The sequence below is a fragment of the Pyricularia pennisetigena genome, chromosome 3 (genome assembly GCF_004337985.1).
Source record: "Pyricularia pennisetigena strain Br36 chromosome 3, whole genome shotgun sequence".
NCBI lineage: Eukaryota > Fungi > Ascomycota > Sordariomycetes > Magnaporthales > Pyriculariaceae > Pyricularia > Pyricularia pennisetigena.
Window position 1 is genome coordinate 51994 of NC_043742.1, and position 22810 is coordinate 74803.

The window sequence follows — 22810 nt, forward strand, 5'->3', positions numbered from 1 at the left end:
TACAGATTTCAGAGGGGGAAAAAACAAATTTAAAAGGGTATTCTAATACTGAACCTGAAAACGAAATCAACAGCGTTCCAGCGGATAATTATCCCTTAAAAAACCCTGAAAATACAGGCCATTTACCGCCTGTTACAGAGCATTTACCACCCGTTACAGGGTATTTAAACCCTGAAAATACAGTGCCCGCCAGGGCTGTACAGCCTACCATTCGCCCCCCAGAACCTATAACGGTAGCGGTTCCTAATACAGTACCTAAAATAACGGAAATTCCGGTGTTTTCAGCACCTAAAATACAAAATATGGAGTTAAATTCACAGTTCGAAAACACAGATTTAATGGAAATAAATTACGTGTATTATTTTTGTTTTCAAACGAAAAAGAAAATAAAAAAACCCCACTAAAAACGGTAAACCAAATAGCTACCAACAGGCCTTAAATAACCCTGAAAATGCTGAATGGTTAACTGCTTTAACGTTTAAATTCGATTAAATCGTTCCTGCAAAACCTTTCCGTTTTATCCCTAAAATTAAAATGCCTACAGGCCGTAAACTCGGTTTTACCCGGCCGGTATTTAAATAAAAAAAAGATGAAAATAAAAAACCTATAAAATACAAAATTAGGCTTATTATTAGGGAATTTTTACAGATCGAAGGGCTAAATTATATCGAAACTTTTGCTAAGACTAATATACCACCTACCTGGCGTATACTTTTAGCTATAGCTAATGCACAAAATTGGGAAATAAAACAAATCGATTTTATCGGTGCGTTTTTAAATAACAACCTTACCGCCGTAAATATATATTTGCAAATTCCAAACGGTTTTAACGAATAGGCCAAAATTTATACCCCTACCACAGCTAAGATTTTAGTGGAAATGGGTTATAATCCGAAAAAATTGCAGGTTATACAATTGGAAAAGGCGCTATACGGTTTAAAACAGGGTCCAAAAAAATGGTAAAACAAACTTAAAACCCTATTTTTTAAAAAAGGTTTTAAACCATTAATCTCTAATCCCGTTGTCTTTTATAACGTTAAATCCAAATATTTTATCGTTACCTTCATAAACGACTACCTGCTAATAGTGTGAGGAGGTTACGAGATAGAATAAGCTTAATCTTGAACGCGGGGAAAAGTGGATCACGTATAAGGCTGATGGAACGTTGGAATGGCAGATAACCGTTTGCTAGCGGGTAATAGAGATAATATATTATTGTTGCACAATTGATTCGTTGAATCGTTTAATCGATGAAGGTGATAAATCTAAGGCTAAGTTGTGAATTACGTGTTCGAATCCGTAGGTGCAGATTTTCGATCCGGATGTCCGGAATGCGGGGTTACGTCACATGATTTGTGCCTTATTCATGTGACTAACCTGTCGACCTATTGAGCTTAACGGCCCATTGAGCCTAACGGCCCATTAAGCCTAACGGCCTATTGTGCTTATGCATGCACAGACAATTTGCGACCACAACGGAATTCGAACCCACGCACAACAACGTATATATAATATAGATTATGGTACGTGCATTATACCACTAAGCTAGATTAAATATAACGTATTTGTTTTGCTATTGAAACTGTGAACAAAGACGTGATATATAAAGCTTTGTGTGTATAAACCCGTATACGTTTAATTTGTTATTTATTTATTTATTCGATACAGGGTAGCTAATATAATTAGCCCTGCGCTAGCCATGTTCACAAATAGGTCCTAAATTGCAATATATTCAGGATTTAAAAGCCCGTTTTAATAAAATATACGCGCTGGAAAGTAAGGGCCCTGCAACCTATTTTTCAAACGTCTAAATTATAAAAGATAAACCTAAACGCCCATTTTGGCTCCATTAAAGTCAATATATAAAAGAAACGTTAACAACGTTCGGATTGACTGATTGCAAACGTATAATTGTTCCCTTATAACCGGGTGTGTTAAAAGATAGCGGGGGTAAGCCCGTAAATGCGCTGGAAATCAAATTAATATGACGTATTATCGGCATTTTAATATATTTAATGTTATTAACGCGCCCGGATATCGGTTTTACGGTTTAATAGCTTTTACGTTTTTTAACAAAAACTATTATTATTTATTTAACGGTAGTTAAAAGTTTATTACGTTATTTAACGGGTATCAAATCTTTATTTGTTTGTTACGGAAATAAAATACTTAAAGCTGAATTACCACCCAATTTATTAATAAGGGGTTTTAAAGGTTTAAAATTACTGGGTTTTAGTGATAGCAATTTTACCGGGGCTAAAGAAAATTTAAAAATCCATTTACGGATATTTGTATACCCTATTTAAAGGTTTTATAACGTGGAAATGCAAAAAAGCTAATATTATATGTTAATTATATGCGTTATTTAGCATGTAATGGGTTCACTTTTATTTGTATATAACCCACAATAGATAGTGCCGAAGTGGGGCTGTTAAGGTTGGTAGATTTTCGATTATATTTTATATGTTGTAGAAATTGCGATTTAAAATTAGCGAATGGGGTTTCACCCTATACCGGGTTTAATACCCACCCTGCACTTACGAGTCAGCTACCCTGTACCGGGTTAAAATTTTCACCAAGTTAGCAAATTAGTGCGATCCCAGAAATAGTTTGTATGGAAATAAGGGTGTTTTTTCAATAACGCATACAAAATAATTTTTCGGAAAATCGTGTGCGGCACCGGAACCTTTTACGGGGTGCGGACCCCCACTTCGATATCGGAAAATATGTAAGGGAAATAAAACAAAATTTCCCCCACCAATAAATCAAATCTATTAATCCCAAATTTAGTGAATAATATAATGTATTTAAACCCTATAATTACAGGCTTTTACAACGCAATTAGCAACACGCCGCACCTAGGCTAATGCTTAAACCCCTGTTAGCAACCCATATTGCTAACATTATAGTTTTAAACATTCCAGATACCGAAACCAATGTTTTAAGGGAAACCCTGCGTAAAGCATAATAATTTAAAAGCTTATTTATAAAAATAGGACTATTTATAAAAGGTTTTATTGCAATATTTGGAAATAACACAAGTTTTATAGCTAACGCATATAACCCTACGTACCACTAACGTATTAAATATATGTTATTAAATTTTATTACGTACGGGAATTAATTATAAAAAAATCAATAACTTCAAAATACCTGGAATCCAAACAAATACCCGCTAATGGCCTAACAAAACCCCTAACGCTTCCAATTTATAAAATCTTTACAAAGTTTAAAGGGTTTAAACCCCTAAAAACTCAATTTCACCTGTTAAATTTCAAACATTATTTTATTAATTCGTTAATTAATTACCTATTATATATCCTTTATTTGGAAATATTGGATTTTTGTTAGCCTAATACCGGCAGTATAACCCGAATTTACCCTATATAAATTAATTAATAAATAATTTATACCAACCTTATACCAAAAGTTAAATTAAAATTGAAAAAGCTCAAATTTTGGGCGATTTACGCATTCGAAATACTTTATATAATATACCTAATTTGGATTATTATCAACGAATAGCCAAATTCATGACCTGGTTTAACAGTTAATTCCGTGGGTTAATATTATATAAATCGGGGGTTCGAATCCGGGGGTTATTACAATTTTAGGGGATTTTTTCAATTCGGGGGTTCGTCCATTTCGGGGGCTATCGGTCGGTATAAAAGGCTTAATTATCCAGGGGGCTTATATCCGGAATTCGAATCGGGTTGGGACATAAAGGGGATTTTTTTTTAAGGTTTTGTTTTTATGTCCTTTTTTTTCCGACTTTATATAAGTAATAGCAAAAAAGGGGGTGTTAATTATATGCGTTATTTAGCATATAATCGGTCTATTTTTGTTTATATTTAAGCCACAATAAATAGTGCCGAAATAGGGCTGTTGGGGCTGTCGGATTTTCTATTATATTTTGTATATATTGCAGGAATTGCGATTACAAATTAGTAAAAAGGGTCTCACCCTATACCGGGCTTAATACCCACCCTGCACTTACGAATTAGCTACCCTGTACCGAGTTGAAATTTTCACCAAATTAACAAATTAATATGAACCTAAAAATGGTTTATATGGAAATAAGGGTGTTTTTTTAACAACGTATACAAAATAATTTTTCGGAAAATCGTGTGCGGCACCGGAACCCTTTACGGGGTGCGGACCCCCACTTCGATGTCGGAAAATACATAAGGGAAATAAAGCAAAATCTCCCCCACCAATAAATTAAATCTATTAATCCCAGATTTAGTGAATAATATAATGTATTTAAACCCTATAATTACAGGCTTTTACAACGCAATTAGCAACACGCCGCACCTAGGCTAGTGCTTAAACCCCTGTTAGTAACCCATATTGTTAACAGTCATAGCTAATAATATACGCCAGGTAGGTGGTATACTAGTGTTAGCAAAAGTTTCGATATAATTTAGGCCTTCGACCTGTAAAAAACCCCTAATAATAAACCTAATTTTATATTTTATAGGTTTATTATTTTCATCTTTTGTTAAATTAAATACCGGCCGGGTAAAAACAAATTTACGGCCTGTAGGCATTTTAATTTTAGGGATAAAACGGAAGGTTCTTGCAGTAACGATTTGGTCGGATTTAAACGTTAAAGCAGCTAACCATTTAGCATTTTTAGCGCTATTTAAGGCTTGTTGGTAGGTATTTGGTTCACCGTTTTTAGTGGGCTTTTTCTTCATTTTTTTGGTTTAAAAACAAAGATAATGCACGTAATTAATTTTTATTCGATTTGGGTTTTCGAACTGCGAATTTAACTCCATATTTTGTATTTTAAGTGCTGAAGACACCGGAATTGCCGTTGTTTTAAATACTGGATTAGGTACCGCTACCGTTATAGGTTTTGGGGGGCGAACGGTAGGCTGTACAGGCTTGGCGGGCACTGTATTTTCAGGGTTTAAATATCTTGTAACGGGTGGTAATTGCCTTGTAACCGGTGGTAAATACCCTGTAATAGGTGGTAAATGCCCTATATTTTCAGGGTTTTTTAGGGGATAATTATCGGTTGGAACGCTGTTAATTTTGTATTCAAATTCAGAATTAAAATCCCCCTTTAAATTTGTATTTTCCCCCTTTGAGATTTGTAACGTTTCCCCTAAATTAGCCAAATTTTTAACGGTTATACCTTTGATTTTTTTACGGTAAAGGTTTTAAATATGGCCCGCTTAGCGGGTGCGTAAACCAACGCTGTAAAATTAATAAATGGGTTAACAATTTTACCGTTTCGGTGCGGGGAGCTAATTTATTAAATTTTTGGCGTTTTTCCAGCGGTATAATAGCCTGGTATATAGTACCAATAAACCGAAAATATCTTAAACTGGGTTTATGCGTTAATCCAGGTTGGAATTCGGAATAAAATTCCTCGTAAAATGTCAAATCCCTATTAATTACCGCTATACGGTTAATTAAATTAATTACGGCAGGTAATAAATAATATTATAAATATAATGGTAAACCCGCCGTTATAATGGTAGACCGAAATTTATCCAAAATAATTTTAACGGACCGTTCCGTTAATCCGTGTTGGCGGTGGTTATAGGGATTTAAAATGCTAGAATTAATATTTTTGCTTGTAAACCAATTTTAAAAATTTGTATTTATTTCGTGCCCCCTATTGAAATGAAAATTTAGGGGGTAACGCCCGTATATAATTCTTAAAACTTTGAAAAAGCTTCTAATAACCATGAAAATCGTAGGTTCGGCTTTATTTCTGAATGGGATCGACCACCGAAAACGTAATTTTCGGTCCATTAATAACAAAAATACGGGTTTTTCATTGTAAAAATTTGGTTTAAAGGTTATTATATTACCTTTTATAAAATCGAGAATATTAGGGTGTGTAGGGAATGCGACCCTATTTGTACGGTTAGTAAAAATAGTTTTAACGCAAATAATACAGGTAATTACCCTAATTTTGTCGAAATTAGGTAAATTTTTTATAATTTTAGCGGTTTTTTTTTAGCAATAATAACTTTATATACCCTAAACGACTATACCATAACAGGGTTTTTTGGGCTTGCATTTCGTTACAATTACTTGTAATTCCGTGTTTTTTAAGGGTTAACTAGCCGTCCGTAATTCGCTTTAGCCTTGGAACGAAGTAATTTACAGGGGCCTGCTCTAAATCCGATAATAAAAAAGATTTTAATAACGGACTTTTTGTGAGGGAAACCCCTTTTTTTTCGGAAATAGTCGTTTTTATATTAGGTTGTATAAAAGGGTTACCTAGCGGTGTACCGGGCCTACGGGGCCTAATTTCACGTGGATTTTCAGGGTTTTTACCGCTAGACTTCTGCGTTATAGGTGAATTTACGGTTATTTCCGTATTTTTTTCGGGATTTAGTTTTTCCGTTACCGTATTTTCTTCCGGTTCCGAATCGGTGTGAATTTTATAATTTTTTTCGGGGTTTATATTATTTAATTCTACTTATTAAGGGGTTGCGTAACCCTTTATTACCCCTTGTAAATCCATATTCAAAACGGTGCTATATTTACCCATTATATAGGCGTAATTTGAAATAACGTTATTTCGAATAAAGATATCGCACCCTTTAACCTTTAAATAAAACAAATATTTAACGGTATTTAGGCGTCCCACGCTTTACAATTTTTATCGTACAAGGTATTTTTTAATAATACGGCCCCTATATTATAATATCTTAAACCATTAATGATATTTATTCCAAACGAGGGGATATATAAAACGTTATTTAACGTAATATTTCTAAATTCGTCAGTTTTTTGGCCGTAACGGACCTGTATTTTCACAGTTCCGGTATTTATAAACCTAACAGGGCCACCCCCTGTACCGATTTTAACTGTAAAACCGGGGGTATAATCGGTAAAAAATTGCTTATTTGCAAAAATATGGTGCGTATTACCTGTATCGTACAGGATAAAGTAACCTAGTTTCCAAAATTTAGGGGTTTTTTTCACGCCGCGTCCAGGTTTCGTTTTAATTTTAAAAATTAGCTGTTAAAACCTGTGGTTTTAAAGTTTTACCGGTATCGGTTTCCGAATCCGAATCCGAACGTAATTTTATAATTCCGTTAATAGCGGAATTAACCTCCTATTCCAGGGCGTTATACGCTGCGCATTCGTTAACGTTACCTAGAATTAAGCCCGTAAATAATTCGAAATTTATAATAATTATAGACGTTCCGGCGGTTAATTCGCTGGAATTGGAGGATTTAATATTTTTTGCAAAAGCAAAATCCGAATTAAAATTTTTACTTTTTTTCGTAATTTAAAGGTGTTTTCCTACCCATTATTCTCCTTTTTAACGCCCTTTTTAGCGTTCTTTTTACCCGACCTTTTACCCTTAAATCTATAATTAGCAGTTTTAGCCGTTGTAAAGCCTGAAATCGAATTTTCGGATATAAGGTCCGCTATAAGGTATTGCAAATTTAACCTTTCCGAATTTTGGCCTATTACCTGCAGGGCCCGTTAGGTACTGCGTTGGCGTTCGGTCCAATTAGGGAATATCCTTTCCAAGGCCCGTAAATATTGATTTTGTACGTTTATGGGGTTAATTTGCACGTTAATATTCGCTAATTTAGCTATTAATAAATTAAAACGGCTGTTAAATTCAGGTATTAATTTTTTAAATTTCAAAAATTTCAAAGCGTGGGATTCCCGGTATAGTGAATCTCGATTAATTTTGGGTGCAACGGAGTAGCTTTTTCACAGGGTTCTATAAGCCGCTACGGGGTTAAAATATTATATAATAAATTTTTAAAGTTTTTTAGTTAAACTATTTTTTATAAGCAATAATAGGACTAGTTGCTCGTATTCCGGTAAAATATATCCAATTTCAGGGTTGGAATTAAATTCCGCTGCTTTTATAACCCTAGATTGTACTATTAACGCCTATTTCCACAAATTGTAATTGCTAACCCCTATTAATTTACAATTTTCGGGGAAAGAAAATACCCGTTTCAATAGTTTTTTATTTACCCCGTTACCTAATATTAAGTTACCGGGTGGATTAGGGGGTGCAGTAGCGGGTTATTTTCCGAATTACCCTTAGAAAAAGTGGAATTACCGCTTTCTACGGTTAATAGGGCAATTAACTGTTAAATTATCCTTTGAAATTAATCCATTTGCGTAATTAACGCTTTTAATTGCATGTTTTGGGCTTGTAATTTAGCGGTTAAAATTTCGTTTAGGTTGGCTTTAGGTCCTATATCTGTTAGAATTAGGCCTGGAAAGCCCGATATAGGGCTGTTTTCTATTGTAAGGTAGTTTAAATTATAGTTGCAATTCGCTAATTTATAGCTATAACTAACTAATTTAATCGTTTAAGGATAAATATTTTATTTAATTTAGGATTTGCTATACCGTTTCCTTTTTAAAGGGTATAAACTTGTAATTGCCAATTATAGGGTTTATTGCTATTTTCAATAGTTAAAATCCATTAAAATATAGAAAGAGAATCCCTAAAATCCGCAATTAATAGGTGCCCTGGTATTTGTACCAATTTAGGTGCACGTAACGAATTCAATTCGTTAAATGGGTGCAGGGTAAACTGCAAAATATCGTGCAAAATAACGAACCATTAACGTAATTTCGCTAATAGGCTTGTAAATTATTGTAACCCCTATTAAACGCATTAGGATTTAATGGGTTTATAAGCTATTGTAAACCCTATTAAACGCATTAAAAAAATTTAATAGACTATTAACGAACAAATACAAAGGTTTTTAGCCCTAATTCGTTAGCGTAAACCCTATTAAAAATTTGAACCAATTACAATAACGTGCACGATCCACAAAAACCACACCAAAGATTTTGGATTTGCAATACAAGCGATCGCTGCAGTACTTAAAAGGGCCTAAATCGAACGTTAATTTTTAGCGATCCCCATTGTGAATATAGGGGGTTAAATGCTCAGTTAGCCCCTAAAACCAACAATTTCGCACAAAAACAGCAATATTTTCGTCAATATACGTATTGTAAAAATACGACAATAACCAAAATAAAACCTAAATTTCAGGTTTTCCAGCCATGCAAAATACATCTTAATGCACAAACTAAAACCTTTTCGGGCTTATAATTTATTAACAATATGGCTTGCTAACAGGGGTTTAAATATTAACTTAAGTGCGGCGTAATGCTAATTGCGTTATAAAAACCTGTAATTACAGGGTTTAAATGCATTAAATTCACTAAAATGGCTCACTAATTTTAAGATTAATAAATTTAACTCATTAATGGGGGAAATTTTGCTTTATCTCCCTTATATATTTTCCGACATCGAAATGGGGGTCCGTACCCCGCAAAGGGTTCCGGTACCGCACACGATTTTCCGAAAAATTATTTTGTATACGTTGTTGAAAAAACACCCTTATTTCCATACAAACCATTTTTAGGTTCGCATTGATTTGCTAATTTGGTGAAAATTTTAACCCGGTACAGGGTAGCTGACTCGTAGGTGCAGGGTGGGTGTTAAACCCCATTCGCTGACATTTTGAATCGCAATTCCTGCAATACACAAAATATAAAAGAAAATCCGACAGCCCCAACAGCCCCACTTCGGCACTATTTATTGTGGCTTATATACAAACAAATGTGGACCCATTACATGCTAAATAACGCATATAACTAGCATTAACCCCGTTATCACCAATATTAAACCGGAAAATCGGTGGAATATGGACGAAACCAGTGTAATAGAAGGTAAAAGGTTTAACGGCCTAATATTAGGTTTTAACGGAATCCGGTCGTTACAGCGAAAAAAACCCCTGAACGCGGGGTTAAATAACTATAATCGAGTGTATATCGGTTACGGGCGTTATTATACCTTTTTTCGTTATATTTAAAGGAAAAAACGTATAATAATAATAGTTTCCAACGGATTTAAACCTTTTTAATAATAGGCAATTTTATATAGCCGAAAACGGGTGGATAAGTAACGAAACGGTTATCGAATGGTTAAAAAACTATTTATTCCGTATACCCAATTTTTAACACCTAAAAAGCGGTTATTAGTTTTCGACGGCCATAAATTATATAACGGACGAATTTATATTTTTTTATTTGTAAAATAATATTTAATTAGTATACTTATCCTTTTATTCGTTACACGTTATTCAATTATTGGATTTATTGGTTTTTAGGCCGTAAAAAAGGTTTATCGACGTTAATTTGGATTGATTAACCAATTTTATTATCAAATAATTGTTGGAAAACGAGATTTCCTTTTTTGTTATAATATGACCAAATCGAAAACATTTACAGCAAAAATATTTAATTTAGGTGGCGTATAACGGGTTTATAGCCGGTAAACTTAGTAAAACTATTTGTAAACCCTTTTTTATTAAAAAATAGCAACGCGAACGTAATAAAAAATAAAAATAACGGTTTATAAAGGGATAAAATACAGAAAATTTCAACCCAAAAAATTAACGACCCGTTTTCATTTATTTGGAAAACCTTTAAAACGACCCAAAATATTCGATTTTAACTGCAAAAACTTTCCCAATCCAATAAAACGAACGCTGTTTTACGTTTTTTTTGCAAAAATCCAAAAAAGCTTCGAAATTAAAAATGTATTTTTGGTTAACGTATAATAAAAAATCAATTTATTGGAATATAATTGGAGGTAGTACGGCCGGCGAAAAGAAAAAGGGTAATTCCGGACTTAAACGAGTTTTTGGTTAATAAATAAAATATCATTGGATTGCAGGAAAATGATATAGAAAATTTGGAACTTCTAACTGTATGAAAAAGAGGTTAATGAACTGGAACAGCTTACAAAGGTAGTCTCAGTGCTCAGACTAGACCCCCCTGCTTCGCAGTGGGGACCGAACGCTCCATGTACCTTTTAGCCACATGGTTTTTCGACCAATTACATTGGCCGAAAAAATCGCGCTCGTTCTAGTCTGAGGATATCTTGTCGCATTTCGCCGTTTATAACGGTATTATTAATAATATACCTAATGTTACGATATCGCTAATAATTATTTTATTAATATAAGGATAGTTTGTGGTATTCTGCCGTTTATAGCGGGAATATACAAAATATTCGCATTATAATGGCAAAAGAAAATAGTGTACCTATAGCATGCAATTAAATATTCGTATAAAGAAATAAATAAAAATTAAAAAAATATATAGTAATTTGCGTTAGATTTATTGGAGTCTGTTAAGTATTTGAGTGCCGGTCGCGTCTTTATAACCACTGTATTTGAAAAGATATTAAAATATTGAGTAAAATTTGTACTTTTTCATTATATTCAATTTTTTTTTGAATAATAGTATATAATATTAATTTGAATTTTAGTTACAGTATTGATAGCCTAGCAGACCTAGTACTGCAAAGTGCATGCAATTATCGATTAAAACAAAAGTTTTATTATTATTTTTATATTAATTAACATTTTGTTAAAAACCTGAATAATTTACGCAAATATTAGTAAAACTAAAAGAAAGTTTAATTCAGGCATTTTTTTATCAATTTATTAAAGCGCCTTATTGTACTTTTTTTTTATAAATTTTATTTAATTAAATAAAGCAATAAATATAAAAATAATACACATTCAGCATTTTTTATATAAAAAAACAAAAAGGGCCGGTATTGTAAATCGGGTTTTACGTTAACGTTTGCTTATATACATGATCCACTTTTTCAATTTTGGTTTTATTAATGTTAAAATTGGTAAAAATGTAAAAGCATTTCTATTGCAAAATATATATAAAATTGGATATATTTTACCTATCCGCATATTTAACGGCTTATATAATTAGATATATGTACAAAGATGTGATATTATATTAGATATATATATGCCACCCCCCACGTGCAAAAACCACGAAACTTGGCTGCAAAACAAAAATAATATAAAATTAATTAAATAAAGCAAAAAAATTTATAAAATACACATTTAGTATTTTTTTTATTAAAAAGTTTTTAAAGCCGATATTATAGGTGGGATAAAACCTGGACGCTTTTTTATATACGTAGTCGAATCTTTAAAGTTTTCGTTTTAATATCGTTAAAATTGGTAAAAATATACACGAGTTTCGATTGTAAATTATATATAGAAAAGTATATACTTTGCCTATCCGCTTATTTAACTGCTTATATAATATAATATATGCACCGAAACTCAGTATAACGCTATATAAATATATACGACCCTCTACGTGCAAAAATTATAAAATTTGGTCAAAAATTAAAAATAATATTAAAAAAAATCGAAAATCGAAAAAAAAATCGAAAAAACAATACCGCCATAAACGGATTAAGGGCAGGTGGTATCGAATTCGGCCATTATAACAAATAAAAAAATAAGTCGAATCGTTGCTAATAGCGGTATTAAACGCTATTTTCAACGATATTTTATTTTTTCAATATTATATATAATTGTAAAATAATAAAGGAGTTTCGGTTAAAAAAAGGCCAAAAATACCGCCATAAACGGCGAAAATCGACAAATTGTCCTCAAACCTGAACCAAAACGTTCTTTGGATGGACCCACAGGTACATTGCAAAACCGCAATTGAGCCACGAAATGGAGCGAAGCGAACGAAGTGGATTAATTGTGGAGCTTTGGGCTTCAGGGATGAGCCCTGAAACTATTAAAAACGATTGTATTTTTGTTCGTTGATAGTTTTATATTTAAATTAGGTTATAAAAGTAGGTATCTCGTTGTTAGATCTTTAGGTGTGGTTAACAGGGGGGTGGGCCATCAGGGGGTACCCGACGTTATTTAATAAGCCAAGCAAATAAACGGATGTTCTATGTGGCCCCATGGGGGGCGACTTTTAACACGTTATTCAGGCGTTACTCAAACAAAAGCAACATGGTATATCACAGTTAATGCTATCTGCACGGAATATATTCTGACCGAGAGCATTCAGGACACTGATATTTCGCAGGGGCATATCCCGCCTATATTATGATAACCTTCGTCTTGCAAATTGTGGGAATAGGCGGTCGATGGCGACGATGAAAAGACAAATGGAGGCCCTGCTAAGTTGCTAACTTAATCGGTATATATTAATTGCTCTTGTGCGTCCAGATTATGCGGGAATTGTAACCCAGGGGATTGCCCTCAGCCCTCGCTTCTGGAAAGTACCCATGTATGGGCTGAGAAGAGTTCATTTCAAATTTGGTCGTCCCCATTACGCACACAGGCCTCTCGGCTGTGGATCTTTGGTCTAGATTGTCTAGCTCGCAGCTGCCACATGGCAAATGGGGCAAAAGTTCCAAAATTTGTAAAACCGGGTGATTTTTCAGTCCAAGTTTCTCACTAAAGACGTATCCAGGCCAGGCGGTGGACTTTGAATCCAGAGCCGCGATTTGCTGTCTGCAAGTGTGTAGTATCGGCACCCCACACGGCGGACGAACCCCCATGTGCTGTGCTCGATTCTTTGACAATCCTACGGAGTTGGGTTTCGGTGAAATACCGTAGTAAATTACCTGATCCACTCCACGTCGCCTAACCTTCTTGGTCACTCTCTTGGAAAGCCGTGAATGCCAAAATGGGACCCGGTCTCGGTCGGACATTGGTATGCTGTGGTAAAAGGTTCGATAAACGCTTGGACAACCATCATCTGCCAACGGCTATTAGTGGAGACTGTTTATTCGTGACCGATGCTGAGCTACCTATCGTTCAGTCCGCCCTTTGCCTGCACTAATCCCTGCGCAACTTCAGCTGTGTCCCGGTTTTTGACGAAAGTCCTAGAGTTACAAGTCCCTTCAAAGAATAATATGCTACACCAGGTGCAGAATTTGAGCCAGTTAAATCAGCCTTCTCTGACTTGACAGGATGTCAGATTTCAAAAGCCGATAAGATTGCCGATAGAAGCTGGTGTCGGCATAACTTGTCTTTGGGGTATTTCCCGCAGTTTAGGGTCTGCACGATCTGCAAGCCGGCTCGACCTACCATCATAGCAAAAAGCGAAACCCACGTGGACGACAAGTTCAGGATGGGGCGAGAAATGACTCTTAAAACAATGAAATTCAGGGACCCTGACTGGATTCCTAATCACTTTGAATACTGTGTTTACGCATTTAGAATGGATAGGGCTTTAAAATAGAACATAATTTGTTTTGTTGTAAGAAGGGAAATAATATTATAACATTAAAGCGAGAAAATTTATGCGGGAGGAGAAAGAAAAAGGAAAAAAAAAGGAAACAACAACAAGAAAAAAAAAAAAAAAAGAAATCGTCGCCGCCGTAAATACACCCCTTGAAGCACAAATCTATCCCTTGCACGACGGTATTCCCTGAACGTCTCCTCGACTATGGGGCGGGTTGGCCTTGTCCAGTACCAGCCGTGATTTTGGTAGTGGTGCCAAAATCGGTCATGGGATAGTCACCCCGGTCGCTGCTATCGTCGAGGAAGGTCCCAGGGCTACCGGGAGGCTTAGCGCCTTGCTCATTGCTGTGCAGCCTCTCGACGCTGCCGCCGCCCTCAAGGTCCGGGTACATACTGCGCGTCTTCTGGGGCCGCGTCGAAGACGTTGCTGTGGAGAAGGTTCGGACCCTGCTCTCGCCTTGGCTCGCCTTCGTGCCGCCGTACTGACTGCCCTTGGCGCCGTAGACTCTGGACGCCGAGGTGCTTTTGCCAAACGACGATGCGAGGCGAGGCAGGTATTTGCCTACAAGCGGCCGCAACGAAGGCAGCGAGGCGCACATGAGCCCAATCGATATTTCGGCCGCTGACCACGAAGATGAAATGGCGTTACTCCACGTAACATCGGGGCTGTCCGTGAGGAAGGTGAGGCGGAGGATCGATATAATAACCGCGAAAAAGCCGAGAGAGAAGATTCCCAAAAGCACCAGCTTTTGAGGTCCGTTAATGCGCAATTTCCAAAGAGCCGGTAAGGGCAAGGCAAAAACTATAATATCGGTGCCGATGTGTGCACCGGCTTGAGCGTAGTACATGGTGAAGTTCTATTAGGTTTTTCACTCGGTCAGCGCATTTCGTATAAGAAATGAACATGTAAAAAAAAAAAAAAAAAAAAAAAAAAAAAAAAAAAAAAATAGTTTTGCAAAGCTGCGTATCGTGCCAATGACTCACCGGTAGGCAGTTCTTCTTGGTGGAAAAGGACCAAAAGTCAGAAATCTATAGCAACATCCAAGGTTAGTTACTGTTTCAATTCACTTGCTTGCCACAATTGTATTACACTCACCGGCGTGCAAGGGAAGATTGCCAAAAAGAGAAAAGCGATGGATGTGGCGAGAATGACGGCAAGAAAGCCCAGATACATCTGCTTCATGGACCTGGTCGTTGCCAGCACGCGGTAATATTGCAGGAGGAAGGATGCCTTGGTGAACATGACCGATAGATTGTAGAAAACAATGCTGAAATAGAAATTCTGTTGAATAGAAACAACGCCACGGCACGCGATTAGTCTAGAGTGCATCATATACCGTCGGCGATTTGGTCCACTTACTATAAAGAATTGCTGCAGATCACCAGGACTAACCGTCCATATATGTTTTCCACATCCGTAGGTCGCATCTAAAAAGCGCGAAGTATTGTTAGACGGCCTGGTCTTGTTCGGGGGGCACATCTGCGCGCTGCTACTTACTGATGCCAACTACTATGCCACAGGCAAGCGTGAATAGGAGGGATAGTGCCGCCGCCCAATCATCGAGGCCAAATGTTTTGATGACAAAAACGCGAGTGTAAATCTGAATCAAAATTTGCCAGAGAACGTTAGGATTGCCAGGGTTAAAAAGTCGAGGGCAAAAAGATGTTTTTGCTTACCCTGGCGAGAACAACCACCGTAACCGCCGTTAAACTTATAATGACCGAGGCGTAGATATTTGGCACTCGAGACTCGTTGTCGAGTGAGTGGTCTACAAAGTCGGCCATCTTTTTTCTGCAAGCGACTGGCCACACAAAGAATGAGAATGTCTCTCTTTTCCCCGGTGTAGCTTTTTCTTCTTTTTTATTCTTTTTTTAAACTTTGCCCTCCGGGGGCTTGAACAGTCGACAATGCGAGGACAACGTCGCGTCTCTTTGGGGGGAGGGGACGAATTGACTAGAACAATGGGCCTTAAAGCTTGTTTCCCTCCAGTGGTATGCCTGTTCCCTTTCGACTCAAATGCGAACCATACAAAGAATATTTATATGAAGATGACGGGAACACGAAAGAGCCGTACACGAGTAGTAACAACCAGGTCATATGGCGATCCAGGACCCGCACACCGGAACCAAGATTCAAGATCTCCAAGGTATGCGGCAGCCCGGGTGGATGCATTTGCCTGGTGCGCCGCATGTGGCAGGGATTGGGGGCTGGCGGGCTGGGGCGGTTCCAGTGATGTATAACCAAAATTGCCTGATGACGAGAGGCCTGTGCAGCTGCACGTTGAGGGCAGGCATCTGGACGAAAGCATGGTCGCAATGCTACTTCTGTCACTGTCAATCAATCGAGGTGTTTGAGTTGTGTCAGGGCGCAATCGAAGGATCCATAAGTAGCTACTATTAGTCGGCCAGCCATTGCCTGCAGGGTTGATGCAGGTAAAGGTAAGGTGGTTGGTCCTTAACTTCGAATTACTTTGGCTTGTTTTTTTTTTTTTTTCGTACTTTTTTATCTTTATTTTTATTTTTCTTGTGCTTGGTACAGTATTCACTTACTGCTTGGACATGCACAGGGGATATTTGCTCATGTTTTACCGTTTGAGTTTGGCCAAGCACTGACCTGCGTGAAACAAGTGGGGTGGATTAATATATTTTATAACCAGCTTTGTTCTTTTTTATCCAGGTTAAGCCTAGGCAAAGGCACCCTATAATATTACTTTGAGCTACCGTTGCGGGGCTCTCGAGGCCGTGCCCTAATTTCTGCACATCACCTGCGATATTCACCGGAACGTATCCTCGTCGCCGGAGATATTTAGACGGCAACATAACCACGCAATGCGTCAATCTGCAGAATCCATCGTACTCGGCGTCGTTAGGCAAGAGCTGCGGGAAAAAGACGGCGTTATCAGGGCCATCAATGACCAGGTATGGATATGTTTTTTTTTTTTCTTTTTTTTTTTTTTTTTTGTCTTCTTCTTTTTTCATCTTGCTTATTTCATTCATCTTGACCCCTTCGAGCCCCAGCGCAGCTCGGAAAAAAAGACGGTAAAATACTACTGACTGCTATTTCCCGTGCATTCCATATTTGTTGCAACCTGCTCCGACTCCTCTAATGTCCCCATGGATTGATTGATACGCACTAGTTGTTTGACGCAGGGGAGGCATCTCTTATGTAGAGTTCAAGGACTCTTCTGTCTGTTTCCTCACGCTTACCATTAACCTTTTGAACCCCTCTTTCCCCCGCTCTAATCCAATCCGGCCACCCGTAGATCCACGCCAACCCCGAATTGGCATACGAAGAGTTCAAAGCCCACGATGCATTCGTTACGCTTCTGCGAAAACTTCAGTTCGAAGTGATCCCGCATGCCTATGGAGTCGAGACGGCTTTCTGTGTAGAGTACGGATCAGGTGGTCGTCTGGTGGTCTACAACGCCGAGTACGACGCCCTTCCAGGGATCGGTCATGCCTGCGGGCACAATCTGATCGCGTCGTCCTCCCTCGCCGCCTTCCTGGGTCTTGCTGCTGCCCTCAAGCACAATCCAGATCAGCCGGGGCGCGTCCGTCTTCTGGGCACACCCGCCGAGGAGGGCGGCGGCGGCAAGCTCAAGCTGATCGCGGCGGGAGCCTACAAGGGCGCCGCCGCCAGCCTGATGGTGCACCCGGGGCCGTCCTATCTGCTCGCCGCCCCCGTGGAGGAGGTCGCTTTCGTGCGCATGCTGGCCAACGTCAAGATGCGCATCTACTTCAGCGGTCGCGAGAGCCACGCCGCCATGGCTCCCTGGGATGGCGTCAACGCTCTCGACGCCGCGATGCTGTCGTACAATGCAATTTCCATGCTCCGGCAGCACGTCCGACCCTACGAGCGCATCCATGGAGTGGTGCGTCAAGGCGGCGAAAGGCCCAACGTGACGCCCTCTTCCACCTGCGTCGAGTACTACATCAGGAGCGACACGCGCGCCGCCGCCCAGAAGCTGTGGGAGAGGGTCAAGCTCTGCTTTGAGGGTGCCGCCATTGCGACTGGGTGTGGCGTCCGATACGAGCCTATCAACTCGTACGCTGACGTCAGGCCGTCGCGGGCACTTTGTCGCGAGTACCAAGCTGTGCAGACGCCAGAGACCGTCTCCTTTTCGGAGCCGGCCGACTTCCTGGCGGGGAGCACCGACATGGGTGACGTGTGCTATGAGTGTCCTGGCTTCCATGGCGCATTTGGGATTGATACGGAGAAGGGCCAGTCCAACCACACGCCTGCGTTTGCGGCCGCCGCAGGACTCGACAAGTCCTACAAAAAGGCGATTGAGTGCGGAAGGGGTATGGCCATGGTTGGATGGCGAGTTTTGAGCGATGATGCTTTTGCTGCCGAGGTACAAAAGGAGTGGGAAGAGGACATGCGTATCGCCAAGGAGACTTGATGGAGTACCCCCCCGTTTCCTTTGCATTCGTGGCCGACAGAATCATCGAGGACGTCTTGCAAGACTAGGACTGTTGAGCTGAGCTACCTAGGTAGGTATACATTCATATAGACAAACAAGTAATCAAACAAACAAACAAACAAACAATCTGTTACATCACGCAAATTTCACGTCATTTATCGTCACTTCCCGCCTTTTTTTTTTTTTTTTTTTTTTTTTTTTTTTTTTTTTGTGACTTAAGAGGATCGACTGCAGAGTCAGACCAAGAAATAGCCACGAAAAGTACTTATTCTCCCCCGCTTATTCATCCAAGATCGCCACTCATGAACAACACGTCGCATCAGAGGCGGCTTAGCAGCTTCATCTCGCCAGGTGCATTGTACTCGGGCACCTTCATTTCAAGCGCCTCGCCAGAGTAGCCAAGATCCTCGGCAACAAGGATGGCAGCTTTTTCGCCGATGAGAAGGGCTGTGGAGTATCTGTTGAGGCATGGCATTTGTCAGTACCAACGAGGGTCCCTGGACCGCCAAGTCGGGTCAATCGGCTACTCAGGGGTTTTATATATCGCTTACGTGTTGCATCCAACATTGTCAGGGCAGATGCTGAGGTCAGCAACCTTTAGGTTGGAAACACCATGAACGTTCAAGCGCTCGTCGAGGACGCCGTGCTTGACGATGCTGTTGCCCTCCTTGGGAGCCATGGAGCATGTCTGTTCAATTCTGGTCAGCAAAGTGAAGCTTCGTGGCAGAATGGTGGAAAGCTGAAAGAAGATATATGTATGCGCATCCAAGTATGTGTTTGCCACTCACTCCCAAACAGTGCCAGGTACTCTCGACATGGCGCTTCACCCACTCCTCGATAGCCTTGATGTCATCCGTTGAGTATTTGAGGTCGTCATACACAGCCTTCTTGTGAGAGTTTAGCACCTCAATTTCGGGCTGCTTATCGGGCGGAGGCAGTAACTTGCTCCAACTTCCGTGCTGCAGTCCGGCGGTGATGTTGCCCGGGAGCGCATAAGCCTTTGTGGTCTCGAGATCCATGTCGTGGGCACGGGCTGGCGAGTCATATTTGAAGAAGGGGTGCATGTTCTGGACCTCTCCAGCGTATGCATCCATACGCCTGGCTGTCTCGCGTGATTTGATGTAACCCCACACCATGGGCGCCATGTCGCGCTCGTCGCTCATGAAGCCCGTGTCGAAATCCGGGGCTGCATAAGGATCAGCCGACTTGATGTGGGTGTACCCGCGCGAGAAAGGATACTCTAAGAAGTTGAACATTGTAAAAAAGTTTCTACAAGTCATAAGGGAAAAAAAAAAAAAATCAACAAATGATTCCGCAGTCAGGAAGTGCAGAAATAGGACGAGGTAACTCACCCAGGTGGCATCAGCATGTGGTCACCGAACCATCCTGCAATCACAGAATAGTGCATGACTGGCTTATCGGGTTTGTTCTTGAAGTAGCTGTCCCAGCCCTTCTGGAAAGAGTTGCAAGGCCAAGTTTTGAACTCGTCCAGCTCCTTCTGTGTTGGCCTGATCTTGACTCCGGCATCTATGAGGGAGGGAGTTAGTCATTTCTCTTGTTTAGTCATTAAGAAGAAGAAGAACAAGGGGAGAAAAAGAAAAAAAGAAAAAAAGAAAAAAAAAAAGACTGAGCTTGCCTATTCCGTTCGTGGCCAGCGGTCCAGTTCCCTTAATCTCCCACTGGTCGAACACGGCTTTCTGGACTTTTGGGTTTCCCCGGGCGAATTCGTCAAACGACTCGGTTCCAGGCTTCGCACGATACACGGAAAAGTGAAGATAGTGATCTTGGAAGTTGAGCCCAACACCGGGCAGATCCACGATCGGCTCAACACCTGCGGCCTTGAGCTTCTTGGGGTCACCGACACCAGAGCGTTGCAGGACGAGTGGCGAGGAAAGGGTGCCGCACGACACGACAATCTGCTTGCGGGCGCGGAAAATGCGCGGCTTGAGCTGGTCCCTTGAGAGAGGCTTGGTGGCTACTGTTTGCACCGCCACCGCTTTGCCGTTCTCGATGATGACCTTGTCCACTTTTGTGTTGCAGACCAGATAGAGGTTTGAGTGCTTGGCACGGGTAGAGTGGATGTATGCGTGTGCACTGTCGCTACGTCGGCCAGTCTTGAAGCAAGATGAGAGTTTATATGTCAGCAGAGGGAGAAAAGAAACCAAGATTTTTTTTTTCTTCTCTTTTTATGCCAGTAGAGACAAGCTACGAGTGATTCACTTACATCACGGTTGATCCATTTGAGCCAGTGCTCGGCACCATGGCCACAAGAAAGATCTTGGAGATCATCCACAGTTGGAATGCCTTGAGATTCTGTGGCCCTCAAGAAGTCCCAGGCGATTGGATAAGTGCTATTGGTTTTATTTTATTTTAATCCAGTCAGCTTTTCAACATCAAAAATGATATCATCTAAGCTAGAGCGACTAACGGGCAGCGGCTTACTAATTTCCGAAAGATACCTTGATAGGTCCCTCAAAGCCGTGGGTTTCACGGTTGTGACTGGCGCGCTGGTAGGTCTCATGCTTCTTCATGAGTGGAAGCAGTTCCTTGGTCGTCCATCCTTTGGCTTGGAAGTCATCGTAGTCTGAGGCCGAGGCACGTGTGTACATCTATATCTTTTGTTAGCTAGCTGTCATTGTCACTGTCCTATGTCGTCCACGTTCTTGCACCCTATACCTACCATGAAGTTGATGGACGAGCCACCACCCAGCACATGGGCGCAGGGCACGACAGCTTTTCTCCCGGCAAGAGCATCTGATGCACGCGACTCGTAAAAGGAGGCCGTCTTGGAGTCTAGCTTCATGTTCCGCGGGTAGATGCCCGGGCGGTAGACCCATGGGTTGTTGAGGTTGTTTTCGCCGCCTTCAATGAGAAGGACCTTGAGGTTGTGATCCAGATTGGCCAGTCTGTTTGTTTGGAAACGTTGATGGCCATGTCAAACTCATCAATCATATAAAATAGAGCCAACCTCACCGCCGCCAACACAAAGACAATCGGATGGGATAGAGCTCACCGGCCAGCCACCACACATCCTGTACTACCTCCGCCACACACGATGATATCAAACTCATCTGGGATCATGCCACTGGCATATCCCCTCTCGTCGCCACGAGTCTCTGGTCTGGTGTCTTTCATGATTGTGGCGTATATCTGCGATGATATAAAGGGATATGGAAGCAGATAGCACGCACCGAGCAAAGAAGGAGCCTGACACCGAAGAGATGCGCGAGAATTGAGGCAGGGCGAGCTTCTGCCCGCCTTTATTTATGGGCGGATGTGTACCATCCCTTCTCTATTCTCCTCTTCCCCGTCTACCAATCCCCTCATTTTCTTTTGTTATAAATCTCCCGCTTTCCCGTCATTCTCCTCTTCTAACGCGTACCCCTCGCCCCGATACACCCGCAACCTCGCCTGTCACCCAACTATAACAAACCTTCAAGCAACTGCCAAGAGCCAATTGCATGGCTGCTTGGCTGTCCGGTAGCCAATGATGTTGACGTTCCATGGTTCCATTTGACGCAGGTTGAAAAGCCGGTGCAAGATGCTGCTGCCCAGCGCGGGGAAGAGGCTCGGCAGTCCAGACATGATTTCGGTGTGGAAAACTTTGCTGCAGGGAACAGTCATCAAGATGGGCAAAGTGTCAGTAGTTTGATCGGATGAAATAGGTCAGCAGGTCTGATCTGTGCGGAGATACCGTATGAATAAAAACTCGAAATTATATCACATAGGTACTTTCAACGTTGCGGAGAGGTTTCCGGGAAAGGGCGTCTCTCCAACCCGAGATACATGGTGGTGTGCCCAGTCACATTTGCAAATTGCAATAACCAATTCCAGTCTCTTAATACCTGCTCGTTGGGAATGGGAACCATGTCCAACGGAACAACGAGGACTAAATTTGAAAAAGCAAATTCAGCTCAAGAACTATCGCCGCAATAACAACATGTTTGCAGGATCTCCCGAACCATAAAAGGTGTTTTGCGCCTTGGGCTATACATCCTCTTTTCACTTGTCCTTTCGCGCTACTCCACCGGGGGATGTGTTACTTCTCCGACTGTCATCTACCTGCATGATCCGTCACCTCCAGCATACAGTGTTGAAAAGTTGGGACAAGTCAACCTGCAAGTTTCTGAACCGGCTAAATGCCAAGAAAATGACTGATTTAAACTGTCATATAGCGATACTCATGGGAATAAGTGTTGATGAGGTTCAAAATTCTCGTATATCCAACGCGCAAGCATATGCCACCCGTTATACTTTGTTAGTGTCTAGGCGGGGCCCGGCGCTGCAGGTTGTTTCGGCCATTGGCAGAGACCCCCCCCC

General features: G+C 40.4%; 3 protein-coding genes across 3 annotated transcripts; 1 reads left to right on the top strand and 2 right to left on the bottom strand.

Moving 5' to 3' along the window:
- Window positions 1–14269: 14269 nt before the first annotated feature.
- PpBr36_02175 (uncharacterized protein) lies at window positions 14270–15851 on the bottom strand (the record flags this gene model as incomplete). Its single annotated transcript, XM_029889357.1, has 6 exons — window positions 14270–14923; window positions 15051–15095; window positions 15163–15348; window positions 15427–15494; window positions 15565–15667; window positions 15744–15851. The coding sequence occupies 6 exons, from the start codon at window positions 15849–15851 to the stop codon at window positions 14270–14272; spliced, it is 1164 nt and encodes a 387-aa protein (XP_029754051.1).
- Window positions 15852–16895: 1044 nt separating this feature from the next.
- Window positions 16896–18469, top strand: PpBr36_02176 (uncharacterized protein; the record flags this gene model as incomplete). Its single annotated transcript, XM_029889358.1, has 2 exons — window positions 16896–16985; window positions 17330–18469. The coding sequence occupies 2 exons, from the start codon at window positions 16896–16898 to the stop codon at window positions 18467–18469; spliced, it is 1230 nt and encodes a 409-aa protein (XP_029754052.1).
- A 340-nt stretch (window positions 18470–18809) lies between these two features.
- Window positions 18810–21625, bottom strand: PpBr36_02177 (uncharacterized protein; the record flags this gene model as incomplete). The annotated part of the gene is made up of 9 exons (XM_029889359.1): window positions 18810–18948; window positions 19042–19178; window positions 19279–19759; window positions 19843–20017; window positions 20118–20604; window positions 20715–20841; window positions 20933–21099; window positions 21171–21396; window positions 21504–21625. The coding sequence occupies 9 exons, from the start codon at window positions 21623–21625 to the stop codon at window positions 18810–18812; spliced, it is 2061 nt and encodes a 686-aa protein (XP_029754053.1).
- Window positions 21626–22810: the final 1185 nt, after the last annotated feature.